This window comes from Diabrotica virgifera, chromosome 6 (genome assembly GCF_917563875.1).
Source record: "Diabrotica virgifera virgifera chromosome 6, PGI_DIABVI_V3a".
In the NCBI taxonomy this organism is placed as follows: domain Eukaryota; kingdom Metazoa; phylum Arthropoda; class Insecta; order Coleoptera; family Chrysomelidae; genus Diabrotica; species Diabrotica virgifera.
In genome coordinates, this window is record NC_065448.1 from 77,429,839 (window position 1) to 77,445,431 (window position 15,593).

Here is a 15,593-nt window from a genome sequence, read left to right on the forward strand (position 1 = left end):
ATCTTGGTTATTTTGATTCATACAGAAATCAAAAGACAAGTGAAATCTTTGCTGATAAAAAAAAACTTAAACTTTGTTATCTATCATTTTTTACGTGTATCGAGGATTGTTGTAGTTATTATCAAAAGCAAATAATTTACGAAAATTTTAAAAATTTTAATTTTTTTTTTAAGTCACATTATATGTATATATTTTTTTAAAATATGCCTTATAAATCGGTCAAAATGTTCAAGGTCATTACTTATGCTGAAGTAAAGAAAGTCTTATAGGGATTACTAAAGATTTTAATATTTGTGGAAATTGCGTTCGTTTTATTTTTCACTTTTTACTAAAAAATTCGAAAGGGTCCTATTATTTTCATGTTCACTTGCTTAATTTTGATGATACGAACTTCTTTCGATGCTCATTTAATAGGTATTTCTGTAAATGAATATTAACTATATTTTGTAAATGCATCGTTTTCCTGTTGATTAGGCTTGAATAATTATATTTGAGTACTAGCCGACAAAAAAAAATACATTTAATTACCTATAACTCACTTTGAATTAATAATAAAAGGTTTTTCAAAGCTTTAATTTTGTTAATGACAACTTTTTTGTAAAAACTTACAATTTTTAAGAGATTTACGAAAAACTACTTTAAAAGATGGGGAGTTATTTTTAAAAATAATTTTCACCCCCGAGAAGGGGCGGTATCCACCCTCAGGGTAAAAACGCCATGTCACCTTTGTTTCTTGGGGTATCCTCTAACCACTCACCAATTTTTGTAAAAGTCGATGTTTTTACGAAGGTTCAGCGAAATGGAAGGTAATATGTAGTTGATTTTTACTTTCAGTGACTACACTGTGCAAAAGAAATTGCAATTTAATGATCTGAATGCGCATATTTTGGGAGCTCATAAATTATTAAACGATATGTAGTCGCCAAATAATTAATTTAATTCATTTTAAGTACAACTCCCTTTTAAGCTGGGAAGATGGGGTGGTTTTCTTGAGAAGGGGTTGTAGCCCAATAATCGAAATGCACGTGATTTCAGAGATTATGCTTAGAATATATAAGCTATAGGAATTATATTCGCAATACGATAAATTTTAATTTTTTTCAGCATGTTTCTCTTAAGTTAAATCAATTAAAGGGATGTTTGGGGGCGAAGGGGATGAACTCAAAAATCTAAACTATAGCATTTCAAGAGCTCATAAATAGCTCGTAATTCTGCCGCAAAGATCGATTCCATATCCCTATTTTTAAGTAGTCAATATCCCCACTAAAATATTAAATTCCTTCTCAGAATTCCTTCTCAGTGTCGTAACGAGCTCAAAATTTTTAATTTGCGGAATATGAAAGCTCATAAATAGCTCATAAATCAGCTCTATTTGTTTTTTAAATTTTGCAAGTGTTTGGGGCAGCTCAACAGGCGTGAAACCAAAACATTGTATTGTGCAATGTGACACATTTGCTTCCATACAGTTATTTTTTGTTTCCAGGATTCCAGGTAACGGCTAAGTATAAGCCGTTCCATTCAAAAATATTGTCAAAAGTGTCTAAATTCCTTACTGATTTTCGGAAAAATATATTGTTTAATATGTGCTTATAATGTTTATAATATGTTTATTATTACACATCAAGCCTTAAATTATAATATAGTGCTTCAAATTTTTCCTTGTTGTTCCTTGTCCATACTATGTATTTTGTAATAAAGCTATATAGGAATAGGTTACCTTTAGCACCTAAAATAACAAAATATGATGTTAACTAAACCAATTAAACTTATGATGATTAATTATTACCCCTAGAAACATCGCTCTATCCATTACACCAAATGAGCCAGCACGTAGCTGTAAGCTAGTCTGGCACCTCTTTAAAACCAACATGACATCCATTTGTAAATCGACTTCGTAAGTGTACCAAGGAGACTCGTATACAGCCACTGCTAATTCTAAGCTCTAAAACAATAGTCATAATGTCCAAATTAATTGATTAAAACAATGATTCAGTTCAGCATATACAGTGGAACCTCGATAAGTCGGATTAATCGGGACTGCGGCCGATCCGGGTTATCGAAAATCCAGGTTAGCCGGAGAATATGGTAAAAATTAATAAAATACAGTATACTTACAGAAAAACTTCATTATAATTTCAAAAACATGAAATACATATTAACAGTACATCTAAATTAGGTTGTATACTGTATTGTTCGTTTTTGGTAAAAAACTCAGTCAAACTGAAAAAATGTTTGTTTCTTCTGACGAAAATCGGTCCGGGTTAGCCAGACTGCCTGCTTATCGGGGGCCGACATATCGAGGTTCCACTGTATTAGTATCTTGTACAGTGGGTCACGAAAATCCAACGAGGTTATTTGTGACCCACCGGTATATTAGGCGTCAACGGACTTCCGGTAGGGATCAATAGAGTAGTATTATATTATAGTAGTATTATATATTACTGAGCCCTATTGCTCCCCATAGACCGATCAGACACCAGTGTATGTCAGTCTAAGACTCAGATTCATATTATAATTTTAAACTGCTGCGATAGCTTTTTTTATTTTTCTGTTCACAGGGCCAAGGATTGAACTCACATCTAAGCGAAGTGATGAAGTTGGCCGCCTGCCCCGCTTGGCTATCCGGTCGACAAATGCCACTAAATACATGGCTGAAAACTCTTTAAATGTTATAAAATTGGTATTATATTACATTGTTGCTGATAATTTTTATAACATGTTTAAATTTTAAGGTGATTCACTTCAAGGCAACGTAAAACTCACAACTAGGGGTTGCTGGAATGGAGAGAACCTCTCTAAACGGATTTTAGGTAGCAACAGGTTAGGTTAGGCTAGAAGAGAGGTGGCAAAGTGCTGCCCGCGAAAAAGTGGATTATTTTCATTTAAAGATGTTTTTTAATTATTGCTAATATTAATTATTCTAAATGGGAAATAAGCCACAATTTAACCAAAATAATGATTTTATTAACGTTTCGATGTCCAGATTGGACGTCGTTGTCAAAATACAAAATATTAATATTAATATCATTAATATTTTGTATTTTGACAACGACGTCCGATCTGGACATCGAAACGTTAATAATTTTTTTTTTTGGTTAAATTGTGGTTTATTTCCCATTAATTAATTACAAATTAATTACAATAATTAATTACAAAAATGCCACAAATAAATAGCTTTAGAACAACATTGCTAATATTAATAATTAAATATAATTAATGCAGCTATTAATCAACACTTTCGCAGCGGGTGATTTTTCCGTAAATTTTCATATAACTCGGGCAATTATTTAGGTTTCCGGTACAGAGTTTTGTCGGCTCCTTCAATGGAATCCCTGAAATTTCAACAAATGGAAACGATATTTCTGAAGTAGTCAGGAACTGTATAGGAATTTCTCAATTAATCCGTAAGCAGCTAGTAGATAAGTGTAATCACTGACGGAGCACCAAATTTAACCGGAACAATTATTGTTGAGAAAAGCTAAAGATTATTTTCCAATTCAAATTGATTCCGTACCAGTCTACATTCAACTAGAAATTATAGATTAATCTGCATATTTTTGCAATATTTTTGCATTTTACAAATCTTTGCAAATGTCCGAAAGTGCAAACCTAAATTATTTATAGTTCGACTTACACTTGTGAACAAAAATTTTGAATACCTAACGAACATTAATAAAAATCCATTGGGGACGGGAATTGGTGATGATGATGACTTATTACTCTTATTAGAAGTGACAATTAGAATAAATACTACAAAATTACGATCCGAAATTATAAAGAATCATGAACGAAGACATAAGACTACTAAATTAAAACTTTATAGAATAGAATAGAATAGAATAGAAATATGCTTTATTGTCACTGAAAATTATACAATTTTATGGACAAAGCTTAACATAGAGTCACGAAAAAGATATACATAACAATAACAAATACAATTTTATAAAATTAGATAAATCGTCAATAAAAAAAATATAAACAAGTTAAAAAAGTGAAGTAAAAAAACAAAAACCAATATATTGCAAAATTACTATAAATTGCAAAATTGAACATACAACATAATATAATAAAACACAAACAAAGGAACTAATAAGTTTAAGCTGCTGTATGTGACACCCAAATATAGATAAATACACTTTAGTTACTTGTACATTACTGTGATTTCTTAGTTAGTCATTAAGAAACTCATTTTACGGAACTTGAGAAAGGATGTTGCAGATTTGAGTTGTAAAGGGAGATGGTTGTATAGTTTTTTTGCGGAATATAGTATACTAGATTTCTTTACTAACTCAGAAGACGGGATCGGTAAATAGACATCAAAAATTGAATTTCTGGTGGAGTAGTCATGATGAGGCCTTGCTGGAAATACATGCATGTGTTTACGAATTAAGTAATTAAGCAAACAGTTTCTAAAATATACAAAGATGGAAGGGTTAAAATTTCGTGATCTTTAAAGTAACTTCTGCAATGGGTTGTTCTTCTGAGGCCAAACAGATATCTTATTGCTCTTTTTTGTAATTTGAAAATAACATCAAATTGGGCAGTTGTACTAGACCCCCAAAAAGGAAGACCATATCGAAGATGAGGCTCGAATAAAGAAAAATATGTTATTTTAGAAGATGCCAAATTGAGTTCCTTCGAAACAGATCTTATGGCATAGCAGGCTGAGGCGAGTTTCTTACTTAACAAATCGATATGAAGGGACCATTTGAGGTTGCTGTCTAAAAGAATACCAAGAAATTTTACAGAATCAACGGTAGAGATCTGGCTGCTATTCACAAGCAGGGTTGAAGAGCACCTTTATATGATAATGCTACCGTTTTATCCACGTTAAAGGAGAGTAAATTAGAATCAGACCAGGTTTTTATCGTAAGAAGATCAGAAGTTATAGTTGCATGAAGAGTACCAATAGTTGAGTTGCTCCAAGTGATACTGGTATCATCAGCAAAAAGAAAAATTTTTCCATCGATTTTTAAATTAGTGATGTCATTTATAAAGATAAGGAAAAGTAGAGGACCCAATACTGAACCTTGTGGTACTCCACATACAATGTTTTTGAGACTAGAGTCAGTATCATTTGCTCTAACCAGTTGTTTCCTATTATCTAAGTAAGATTTGAACCAATTCAAAGAAATACATCGAATTCCATAGAAATTAAGTTTTTTTATCAAAATGTTGTGATTTACACAATCAAAAGCTTTGAAATAGTCACATAAAACAGTGGCAGTATAAAGATTATTGTTTAGTGCTTGGTAAACCTCGTGAAGTACAGAAAACATGGCATCAGTTGTACATTTATTAGTTAAGAAGCCGAACTGATTTTGTGATAAAATATTGTTATCAAAGAGAAAGGACATAAGTCGGGTTTTTATGAGCCTCTTAATAATTTTGGAGAGTACCGGTAGTAGGGCAATAGGTCTATAGTTGCAGGCATTAGATTTTTCGCCACCTTTATGAAGAGGAATAATAATGGCTGTCTTTAGGCACTCTGGAAATTTACCGTTTTCAAAGGAATCATTAATTAGTGCCACGAAGAGTTACAACACATTATCTGTGAGATTTGAGAAGATTTTTATGAATAGTCCATCAGTACTACAAGATGATTTGCTTTTGATACTATTGATCGTTTGGATCAATTCAGATTTATAGATTGGTCTTATAAAGAATGAATTCGAGACAATTTCTGAATTAGGGAGATAGGAAATGGGATCTTGTTGAGACTGAATAGTTGATGTTATATTTTTACTCACGTTAATGAAGTATTCGTTTAGATTTTCAGGGTTTGGAAGGGCAAATGTTTGAGCTGCGTGGGTTTTATTTCGAAGATCGTTTATTATGGACCAAGTTTCTTTTGCAACACTTTTGGAGCTTCCCAGACGATTTTGATAGTAGGCTTTTTTAGCTGATTTGATGAGTTTTAGGTATGTGACTCTGTAATTGGTGATATATTGAGTGACAGAGACGTTGGTAGTAAATTTCTTGATATAAAGTAGTGATATAAAGTATAAAAGCCATTAAGAGAGTAGGCGCAAAATTTCAGACCAATGCTTTTTAAATGCATTCATTTTTTTCAAATCCTAAGAAAACCAATAATTATTTTTGAAAAATTTAAACGCAGAATGGAAGATTACATTATTACCGAGGGCTGAAAGTCCCTAAAAATACACAATAAGTGTCTTTTGAATGAGATATTTAAAATTAAAAATCACACTAACTTTTCTCTTCTTTTTCACCCCTGTAACTTATTAAAATAAACATTACAGAAGTTTTTACATACTTTCGGTCATCAGTAATAATATAATCTTTTCTACTGCGTTTAAATTTTTGAAGTTATACTTCTTTACCGGCGATAGAGGGTAAATTTTTATATGGGAAAACCTAGCGACCGGGCGCATGCGCATTATAACTTTGTTCTGATTAGATGTTCAAATCACATGTCAAAAATTATTCAATATGGTAGCTGTGGCACAGCTGTAGTTAGATTATTTATGGTTGTTGCGTTTTAAAATTTGTGTGAAAAGAAACAACAAATAAAAGTTAGTTAATAGTTATACTGCCTTTTTAAATAGTTTTCATATACCTATATTTTTGGACTTTTGGACTATTTTGGACAAGGAAAACTCATTCTAATTTGGTAAGTACCTAGTTTTTATTATAATCATATTGTAATTATACATTTGGATTAGGTTGAAATACATACATTTATTTTCTCAAGAATGCGGATTTTAGAGAGAAATCCCAAATTAGGTTCGATTTTTATTTTTAAATTATGATTTTTTGGCGTAGATTTATTTATCTAGTAGGTATGTAATGCTTTGATTTACATACTTAATTTGATTACCAACAAAAGTTCTACCAATCTTCATCTAATATATTGTTTTCTTACTGTTTTGTTATATTTTTATATTTTCTTCCACAAAATTTAAACTACATAATTTTCAAAACAATTGTCAAACAGTAAAACGTTCAGTTACCGTATTTTTCCACACGATAAATAATGTGCGATTGGACGAGTGAGTCTACGCTTCGATTACGAGTCAAAGCGGCACGAAATTCAAGGGTTCAATTCCCGATTCAAGTTTTATTTTTTTTATTTTTTTATGCATATTATGATTGTAAGTATATTTGTTATATAATTTTTTTTTCAGCAAATGCGTATTTAAAATTTTTGCCAACAATTATTATCGTCCAGAAATCATTTTTTCTTTGTGGCATTTTTCAATGTGTTTGTGTGCGTTTTATTCTTTTATTTTTTTAAATTTTTGGTATAGTCTTAAAAATCACATAATATGTAGTAGAAGTATAACTTCTTACGTGCGTACAAAGTACACACATTCTTGTTTAATATACTTATTAGTTTGCTCAGGATTCGAAAAAACCAAATGAATGCATTTAAAAAGCATTTAACCGTAATTTTACGCCTACGTTCTTAAGGTTCGTTTTTCGTATTTTAATAAATATTATTGTAAGTTTGTAAATAATAAATAATGTGTTTCATAAACAGTTTGTGTTCATGTGTTTGACCGGAGTAAAATTACCGGAAAAACAACATGATTAATATCCCTACCTTCCACTTACTTTGCAGCACCTTGAGCGTAGTGAGAAACATTCAACAGCTGTTTCTTTTTTTTATAAATAACTCAGCAATTCAAAAACATTTTCTGTGTACATCACTCTACGACAGGGGTGGGCAAAAGGCGGCCCGCGGGCCGGATGCGGCCCTTTTGCTTACTTTATCCGGCCCGTTGAAAATCCCGCAAGCTATTTTTAAGAGCATAGGCTTAATGCTTTTTAAATGCATTAAGTTTTTTCGAATCCTGAGAAAATTATACTGCCGAGGGCCGAAAGTCCCTGAAAACTTCTACAATGTTTATTTTAGTAAGTCGCAGGGGTGAACAAAAAAAAATTAGTGTGATTTTTAATTTCAAATATCTCATTCCAAAGAAACATTTTGTTTATTCTAAGGGAGTTTTGGCCCTCGGTAATAATGTAATCTTTCATTCTGCGTTTAAATTTTTCAAAAATATTTATTAGTTTTCTCACGATTCGAAAAAAAAAGAATGCGTTTAAAAAGCATTAGCCGAAATTTTGCGCCTACGCTCTTAACCTTCGGAGTACGAAGACTGGGTCAAGCGTGACCCGAAATTCAGTTATTTCTTAATATTTTATGAAATAATTTTTTTACAAATCCGATTGATCGTAAGTTCTCCTTATTTGTTTTAATCTATTTTTTCGTATATAATTCGTGAACATGCAAATTACAGTTTTTCCTCTACGTAACATCTATGATGCCGGGTCAGTCCTGATCCGGTCTTCGGATTTCGAAGAATATTTTCAATAATGTTTGTAAGTACACGTAAATCGCAGCCGTCTCTGTTTACGGGAATACGTACAGTGGAACCCCGATAAGTCGGCCTCCGATAACCCGGAAGTCCGGCTAACCCGAACCGATTTTCATCAGACAAAACAAACATTTTTTCACTTTGACCAAGTTTTTTACTAAGAAATAAACAATACTGTATACAACTGCACGTAATTTAGATGTATTGTGCATATTTTATGTATTTCATGTTTTTGAAATTATGTTTAATGGAGTTTATCTGTAAGTATACCGTGTTTTATTAATTTTTACCATATAATCCGGCTAACTCGGATTTTCGATAACTCGGATCGGCCGCAGTCTCGATTAATCCGACTTATCGAGGTTCCACTGTATTCAAATATATGGCCGGAGCAAATTTACCTATGGCCGTTTTCTGTAAGGTATTAAAATCTGGCCGCCGGAGCGAACTAGTATATGCCCTATGGGTAACCATCTTAAAAAATTTAAATACAATAATTTAGGATTTTGTTTGTTTTTTGTTAAATTAAAGATACTTTTAATAATACTGACTATTTAAAACATCCTTATAAATAAAACGAGAATGGGTCACGCTTGACCCATTATCGTAATCTAAGTAAGTCTAATAATCTCCGTACTCCGAAGGTTAATCTTTTTTATGCGATTTTGTTGAAATCAACAGTATTAGTGTTTGTAGTGTTCATATAAATAAGGAATCTCTATCTTCTACTTTTCTTAAAAGCGTCTGTGTGTTTAACCCGGTTCAGGCGCGAATATTTTTCGGCCAGGGTATTTGTCGTCTATGAGGACCCTTTTCCTTCCATTTTACACTTTATAATCAGCTGCTGCAACAACTTACAACGTACTTATCATTTATTAGTTTAGTATTTGCCCTTTCTCCTTGTCCTTCTCCCTTTAATGATGGTCAAAGTTCTCTGTCCCTTTACCATTCTGTGCAACACCATTTTGTTCGTAATATGATCGGTCCATGGCATTTTCAAAATTCTTCTAAGAAGCCACATCTCAAAAGCTTCCAGATTTCTCACTAAGTCAGCATTAACACTACAATAAAGAAGAATAGAGTGGACATACATTTTTTTATTATCATCCCGGTTTTTTATAGGGTTCTCCGCCATCCTGTACCCAGTTTCTAGCTTCGTCCGTCGTTGCATTCGCCAGGGTGAACGTTCCTTTCCGACATTATCTTCTGAATGCCACCCAGCCAGGATTGTTTCAGCTTTCCTCTCTTCCTTCTTTCCTTGGCGTTTATTTTAATATTTGTTTTGGCATCCTGTCGTCGTCCATTTTTTCTACCTGACCATACTATATCAGTTGACACCTTTGAATTTCGACTATGATGGTTAACTTGACCTAACATTTTACCATCCGATATCAGATTTGCATATTGAATCTTTGGTTGCTCAGAAATTTCCTCATCTTCAAAAAGGCTGCTCTTGAATTTCTGAATTTCAATTTTTATCTGGATCCCTGTTATGGCTTAATATAATGGACCATATTAAAAATTTCGTAATTTTACTGAGAACAAATTGTTCGCATGTACACACAAGTAAGACAATTGATTATTACTATTATTTATTAACAGCTTTAAATGCTTTAAAATGATACTTATAGTATTTATGTTAAAAAACTTTCTTGTACGGAGAAAATCCTCCACCAAAAACATTAGCGTGTGAGCAGCGTACATACTGGATATAGGTCTCCGGCCCGGGAGACATTTGGAAAATTTCATTTTGGCCCGCGCTTAAAAGTATTTGCCCACCCCTGCTCTACGATATGGCAGACAAAAAAAAATTGAAAATAAAAGTTATCAAAGCCTTAAAATGCGTTTTTCTCAAAACTGCTTTTGACCGGTTTTATTAAACCGCCAAAGGCGTTGGACATCAACTCAACTAAAACTCAAAAACATCTACCTGAAATTTTTCATAGATTTTCTTTAGACATTTCGTGAGGTAACGCTGTCGAGATATTTTAAAACGTTTTTATACAGGGTGTTTCATTAATAATTGTCCATATAGTAACTGGAGAAACCTTATCACAAAATACGAAGATTTAACCTAAAACACTTAAATAAAATGTGGTTCCTTACTGAGTTACAGGGTGTTTTATCTAAAAATTTAAAAACTATTTTTGCTCAGCATTTTAAAACTATTCGACATATCCTTTTCATACTTGGCAGAAAGTGCGACTACTAGACACTCTACTAAATTATGATAAATAAACGTTTCTAGCTACTACCAGAGGCGTACGGCAGGGGATGGTGAATGGTTGGCCCTTCTCAAATTCTACGCCACTGGAGGAATTACTATTTAAGTGCCATTTTTAGATTCTACAATACTTTCTACGTAAATAATATACTCTTCATTGGAAACGATAAAGTCATTAGTTTTCGAGATATTTGAAGTTAAATATGAAACGGCACAGTTATTTTGATTAATTTATGATATGATTCATATGATTAAAATATAAAAATTATTTGTACCCAGTACTTTAAAACTATTTGGCGTATCCTTCTCATACTTGGCAGAAAGTGTAGATACTATACACCCTACTAAATTAAGATAAATAAATGTTTCTAGCTACTACCAGAGGCGTACGACAGGGGATAGTGTCTGATTGACCCTTCCCAAGTTCTACGCTACTGACGAAATTGTTATTTTAGTGTAATTTTTTGACTTTGCAATAGTTTTTATGTAAATAATTGACTCTTCATTCGTAACGATAAAATGATTATTTTTCGAGATATTTGAAATTAAAAATGAAGTGACACAATACACTTATCAAAATAACCGTGTCGTTTCATTTTTAACTTAAAATATCTCGAAAACTAATGACTTTATCGTTACGAATGAAGAGTACATTATTTTCATGGAAAGTATTGGAGAATCCAAAAATTGAACTAAAATAGCAATTTTGCTAGTGGCGTAGAATTTGGAAAGGGTCAACCATTCACTTTCCCCCGTCGTACGCCTCTGGTAATAGCCATAAACGTTTGTTTAACATAATTTAGTATCTTGTACAGTGCGTATACTTCCTGCCAAGTATGAAAAGGATACGTCGAATAGTTTTAAAATGCTGAGCATAAATAGTTTTTAAATTTTTAGATAAAACACCCTGTAACTCAGTAAGGAACCACATTTTATTTAAGTGTTTTAGGTTAAATCTTCGTATTTTGTGCTAAGGTTTCTCCAGTTACTATATGGACAATTATTAATGAAACACCCTGTATACTTGGCTTGGTCTGTGTAACGGACTCCGAAAATTTTGTAATCCATTTTAAAAATAGTTATAGGCTACCTAGGTACCTAAAATTTTCAGGATAGCTTAGAATTAGCTAACAATGCAATATTTAACTGCTATTATACAGGGTGATTGATTAGTGGAGTAAAGCTCCGTGTCCGTATATCCGTTATATTAATTGATAGAGATAAAAGTAAATACAAAAAATTGTAGCCAACTTTGAGCAATTACAAAATTAGTTAGAATGTTACAGGGTGTTCGATAACATAGTGGCAGATGAAAGTTTTGTTTTTTTAAATAAAACACCCTCTATTTTATTTTATATTCGAAATCTTTGTAACTTCTCCATTACAAAAATAAAGGTTTGGTATGTTATACAGGGTATTTACAAAGTTATAACCAATTTTATGTGAAAATCGTAACAAGTTTAACTCCCTGTATAAATAAAAATAAACACAACGGCAAATGCTTATTGATGTCATATTTTTTTATTTATTGTCAAAATTTTCATAAATGATCGATATCGCTAATTTTCTTTATATTGAATACAGGGTGTCTCAAAACGCAAGTACATTATTTTCTCAGTAATTTTAAATGAAACACCCTGTATTTTATATCACTATCGAAAAGTACCACTACCGTACTTTAATTTTTATATAAAATTTCCTGTGTCTAAATTTATTAGTTTTCGAGATATTTTCATTTTTCAGAGCAAATTATTAATGACGGGTCTAAATCTTTCCAAATTTTAGGTAAGCCATGACTGAATTGTCTAAAACTGACAATTTACGGTTACTGATTTTCAATCTGTAATCAAAGTTGGCTACAATTTTTATTATTACCTTTTATTGCTATCTATTACTATAACGGATCTACGGAGCTTTACCCCACTAATCAATCACCCTGTATGGATAAATCGATTTTTTTTATTTAAAACTATTTTAAAAATGTGCCTAATGCAATGATATTTTAAAATACGTTAATAAATCGATATCTACAAATTGATGGTGGATCAGTGGCATTAGACTGCAGATTTAGAGTTCCCTAGTTTGAACACGGCTGTTGCGTATCTTTTTTTAATTTTTTTAATGAATAATTAAAAGTTGATATACTTAAAATTCATATTTTATAAGTTAATTATTATATATAAATATTATATATACACCATTTTAAACAACCGTGATAGTATCAAAAAAAAACTTTTTTATAATAGTGTAATTTTTGGAATAATAATTTTAACAGTTAATACACCTACTAAAAGTTCATATTTTATTTTTTCGAAACATGTTGTGTCTTGTATATAAAACTAAATGTATATTTAACAAATCCGTGTTATTATAAAAAGTACTTTTTTATTACAGTGTAATTTTTGGAAATTTATGCATTTTATATCATCAAATTATTTTCTCTCCTATAAATAATAAAAACGTTTTATTATAAAAAAGTTATTTTTTATTAAAGTGTAAATATTTTGTTTTATCATTATTTTTGGTTTAATAATAATAAATAATGTTGATTTTTAACCCTTTACAAAAAATTTTATTATTTTGACTTCTGAGTGATATCAAAAACTCAAAAATCGGTAGCATCAAAAAACTCGGCAGCGTTACCTCAAGAAACTCATAAACTAATAAAATATTTTTGAATTTTGTGTTTCATATGATCCAATGACGAGTTCTGATGTCTACTGCAAAATCCATTTTTTTAGGTGTCTGTAAAAATTTGCGACCGTTGGCTTATTTTTCAATATTTGGTATTGAAGGTTTTTTAAATATTTTTTGAATTGTACTGAATAATTAATTTTAAAATAAAATAATTCTATCATAGTTTCACACAAAATTCACAAAAATGTGCTTAAAAAGTTAAGAATTCGAACATGATAAGGTAAAAAATATTGCGGCCCTCGGTAAAAGACAAACAGCATTTTGTGGCCCTTACTAAAAAAAGTTTGCCCACCCCTGGGCTAGAACCTAAAATATCTCGTCGGATCCCTGCGAAAAGTCACTAAGTGACATTTTACTGTTTTCGAGATACATTAATTTGAAGTAATAATTTAAATTTTTAAATTAACCGTTGACAATAGCTATTTGTATAACAAGGGAGGAAAGTGCTACTTTTCCTCCCGAGAATGAAGTTTACTGCCCGACGCGTAGCGGAGGGCAGTAATCATTCAAGGGAGGAAAAGGCACTTTACTCCCATGTTATACATATGGTTTTTCCACCTTCCTCAAATAACAAGTAATTTTTTCATTTTTACTTAATTTATTTATGTAACTAACCAACAAAATTTATTAGAACTAAAACTAACAACAAGTAGGTACAATATAACTGTCAACTGTCAAATATAAGTCAAATTATTAATGTAAACATTGTTAAATCAAAATATCAATTTACTGTTTTTTACCATTCTGCGAAATACAGGGTGTATTATAAATAAACGTTAAAATGTATAGATGCTTACGTAATAGAAAATAGATATTGTACAGGGCGTCAATAAGTTATTTTTCATGAATGAAATACCATGACGTCAGTTTTACTTTTCCTCCCTAGGGAGGAAAAATATTTTCCTCCCTAGGGAGGAAAAGTACAACTTTGCTCCCTACAATCAGGTCCGGAAAAGTATACTTTCGGTAGAGGTAGGTGGAAAAATATTTTTTCTATGTTCACATACATATGATCGCCATTTCCATGGTAACATGCACAATACAAACACAATTATTTTTGTCAAACAAAATTGGTTCAAACTTGTCACAAATTACCTTTTAAGACTGTTCTGTCTTAAAACTGTGAATTACAATTTTAAATAAATAAACTATATAAATATTAAGAATATTAAATACCTATGCATATATATGTATCTATATATATTATGTATAATATATTATGTATAATACCTATTTTATTTCAATTTAGGCATATAATATACCTAAAAGCACCTAAATTATTTAATTTTGAAGTTTGAACTATTGACAAAAACGCATCCATAGAAAAAGTACAGTGTCCAACACGAGAGAAAATGACAAATTTCTCTCTCGCTTGATTTGCGGCACTCGCCTCGTGCCTCGGCTCATGTACAAACTTCGGCAACAAACTTCTGCGCTCGTGAGAAATATGTCTTTTTTCTCTCTTGTTGTACAATATACTATTCCATATTTATTGTTTCTAGTGACGCTGCAATAAGTGAATAATGAGTGTTATGTATAATCCGAGAGAAGTTAGTAATACGTCTGATTTTTGGGAAAAAAAGCAGTTACTGATTTTTTCCAACTATTAAACAGAGCTCATATGCTAGTAATGATTTATTAAAAATAAAGACAATATTATTATTATACAGAGAGAGTCTGTAAAGTGGAATAAATTCAATATCTCAAATACTAATTGTTTTTTTGGAAAATGCTCAGACCCGTCGATTAGTATTTCAAATTGTCCTTTTTGACATTCAATAAAAATGTATACAGGGTGTCCCAATTTAGAGATATGACGTCATCGTCGATTTTCTTAAATGGCAACACTGTCATTTTGATAGCTAATTTGATAGGGTTTGTAAAGTTATACATAACTACAAAATATCAAATTTTTATTCTCTACCATTTACAAGATAATAGAAAATAACAAAGTTATATATGTAATTTGGAATATATTCAATAATTAAAATACTAACTGTTTTTTTGAAAAATGCTCAGACCCGTCGATTAGTATATCAAATTGTCATTTTTGACATATAATAATAATGTATACAGGGTGTCCCAATTTAGAGATATGACGTCATCGTTGATTTTCTTAAATGGCAACACTATCATTTTGATAGCTATTTTGATAGCGTGTGTAAAGTTATACACATCTGAAAAATTTCAAAATTTTATTCCCTACCATTTACAAGATAATAAAAAATAACAAAGTTATGAAGAACAAGAAGTAATCAAATAATAATTGAATTTATTTATTTCAATTAAGCAAATGCTCATAACGTTGCCCATTGACAATTTGACAATAA

General features: G+C 31.2%; 1 protein-coding gene across 1 annotated transcript in view; it reads right to left on the reverse strand.

The window, feature by feature from the left end:
- Nucleotides 1-1,624: 1,624 nt before the first annotated feature.
- The window catches only part of LOC126886447 (odorant receptor 63a-like), a 123,561-nt gene continuing 109,592 nt past the window's right edge, over nucleotides 1,625-15,593 (reverse strand). The window contains exons 6-7 of the mRNA XM_050653387.1: nucleotides 1,787-1,942; nucleotides 1,625-1,726 (exon numbers count right to left, since the gene is read on the reverse strand). Coding sequence (XP_050509344.1) covers nucleotides 1,679-1,726; nucleotides 1,787-1,942 — 204 coding nt within the window. The 3' untranslated portion in view covers nucleotides 1,625-1,678. The remainder of the gene's footprint in view (nucleotides 1,727-1,786; nucleotides 1,943-15,593) is intronic.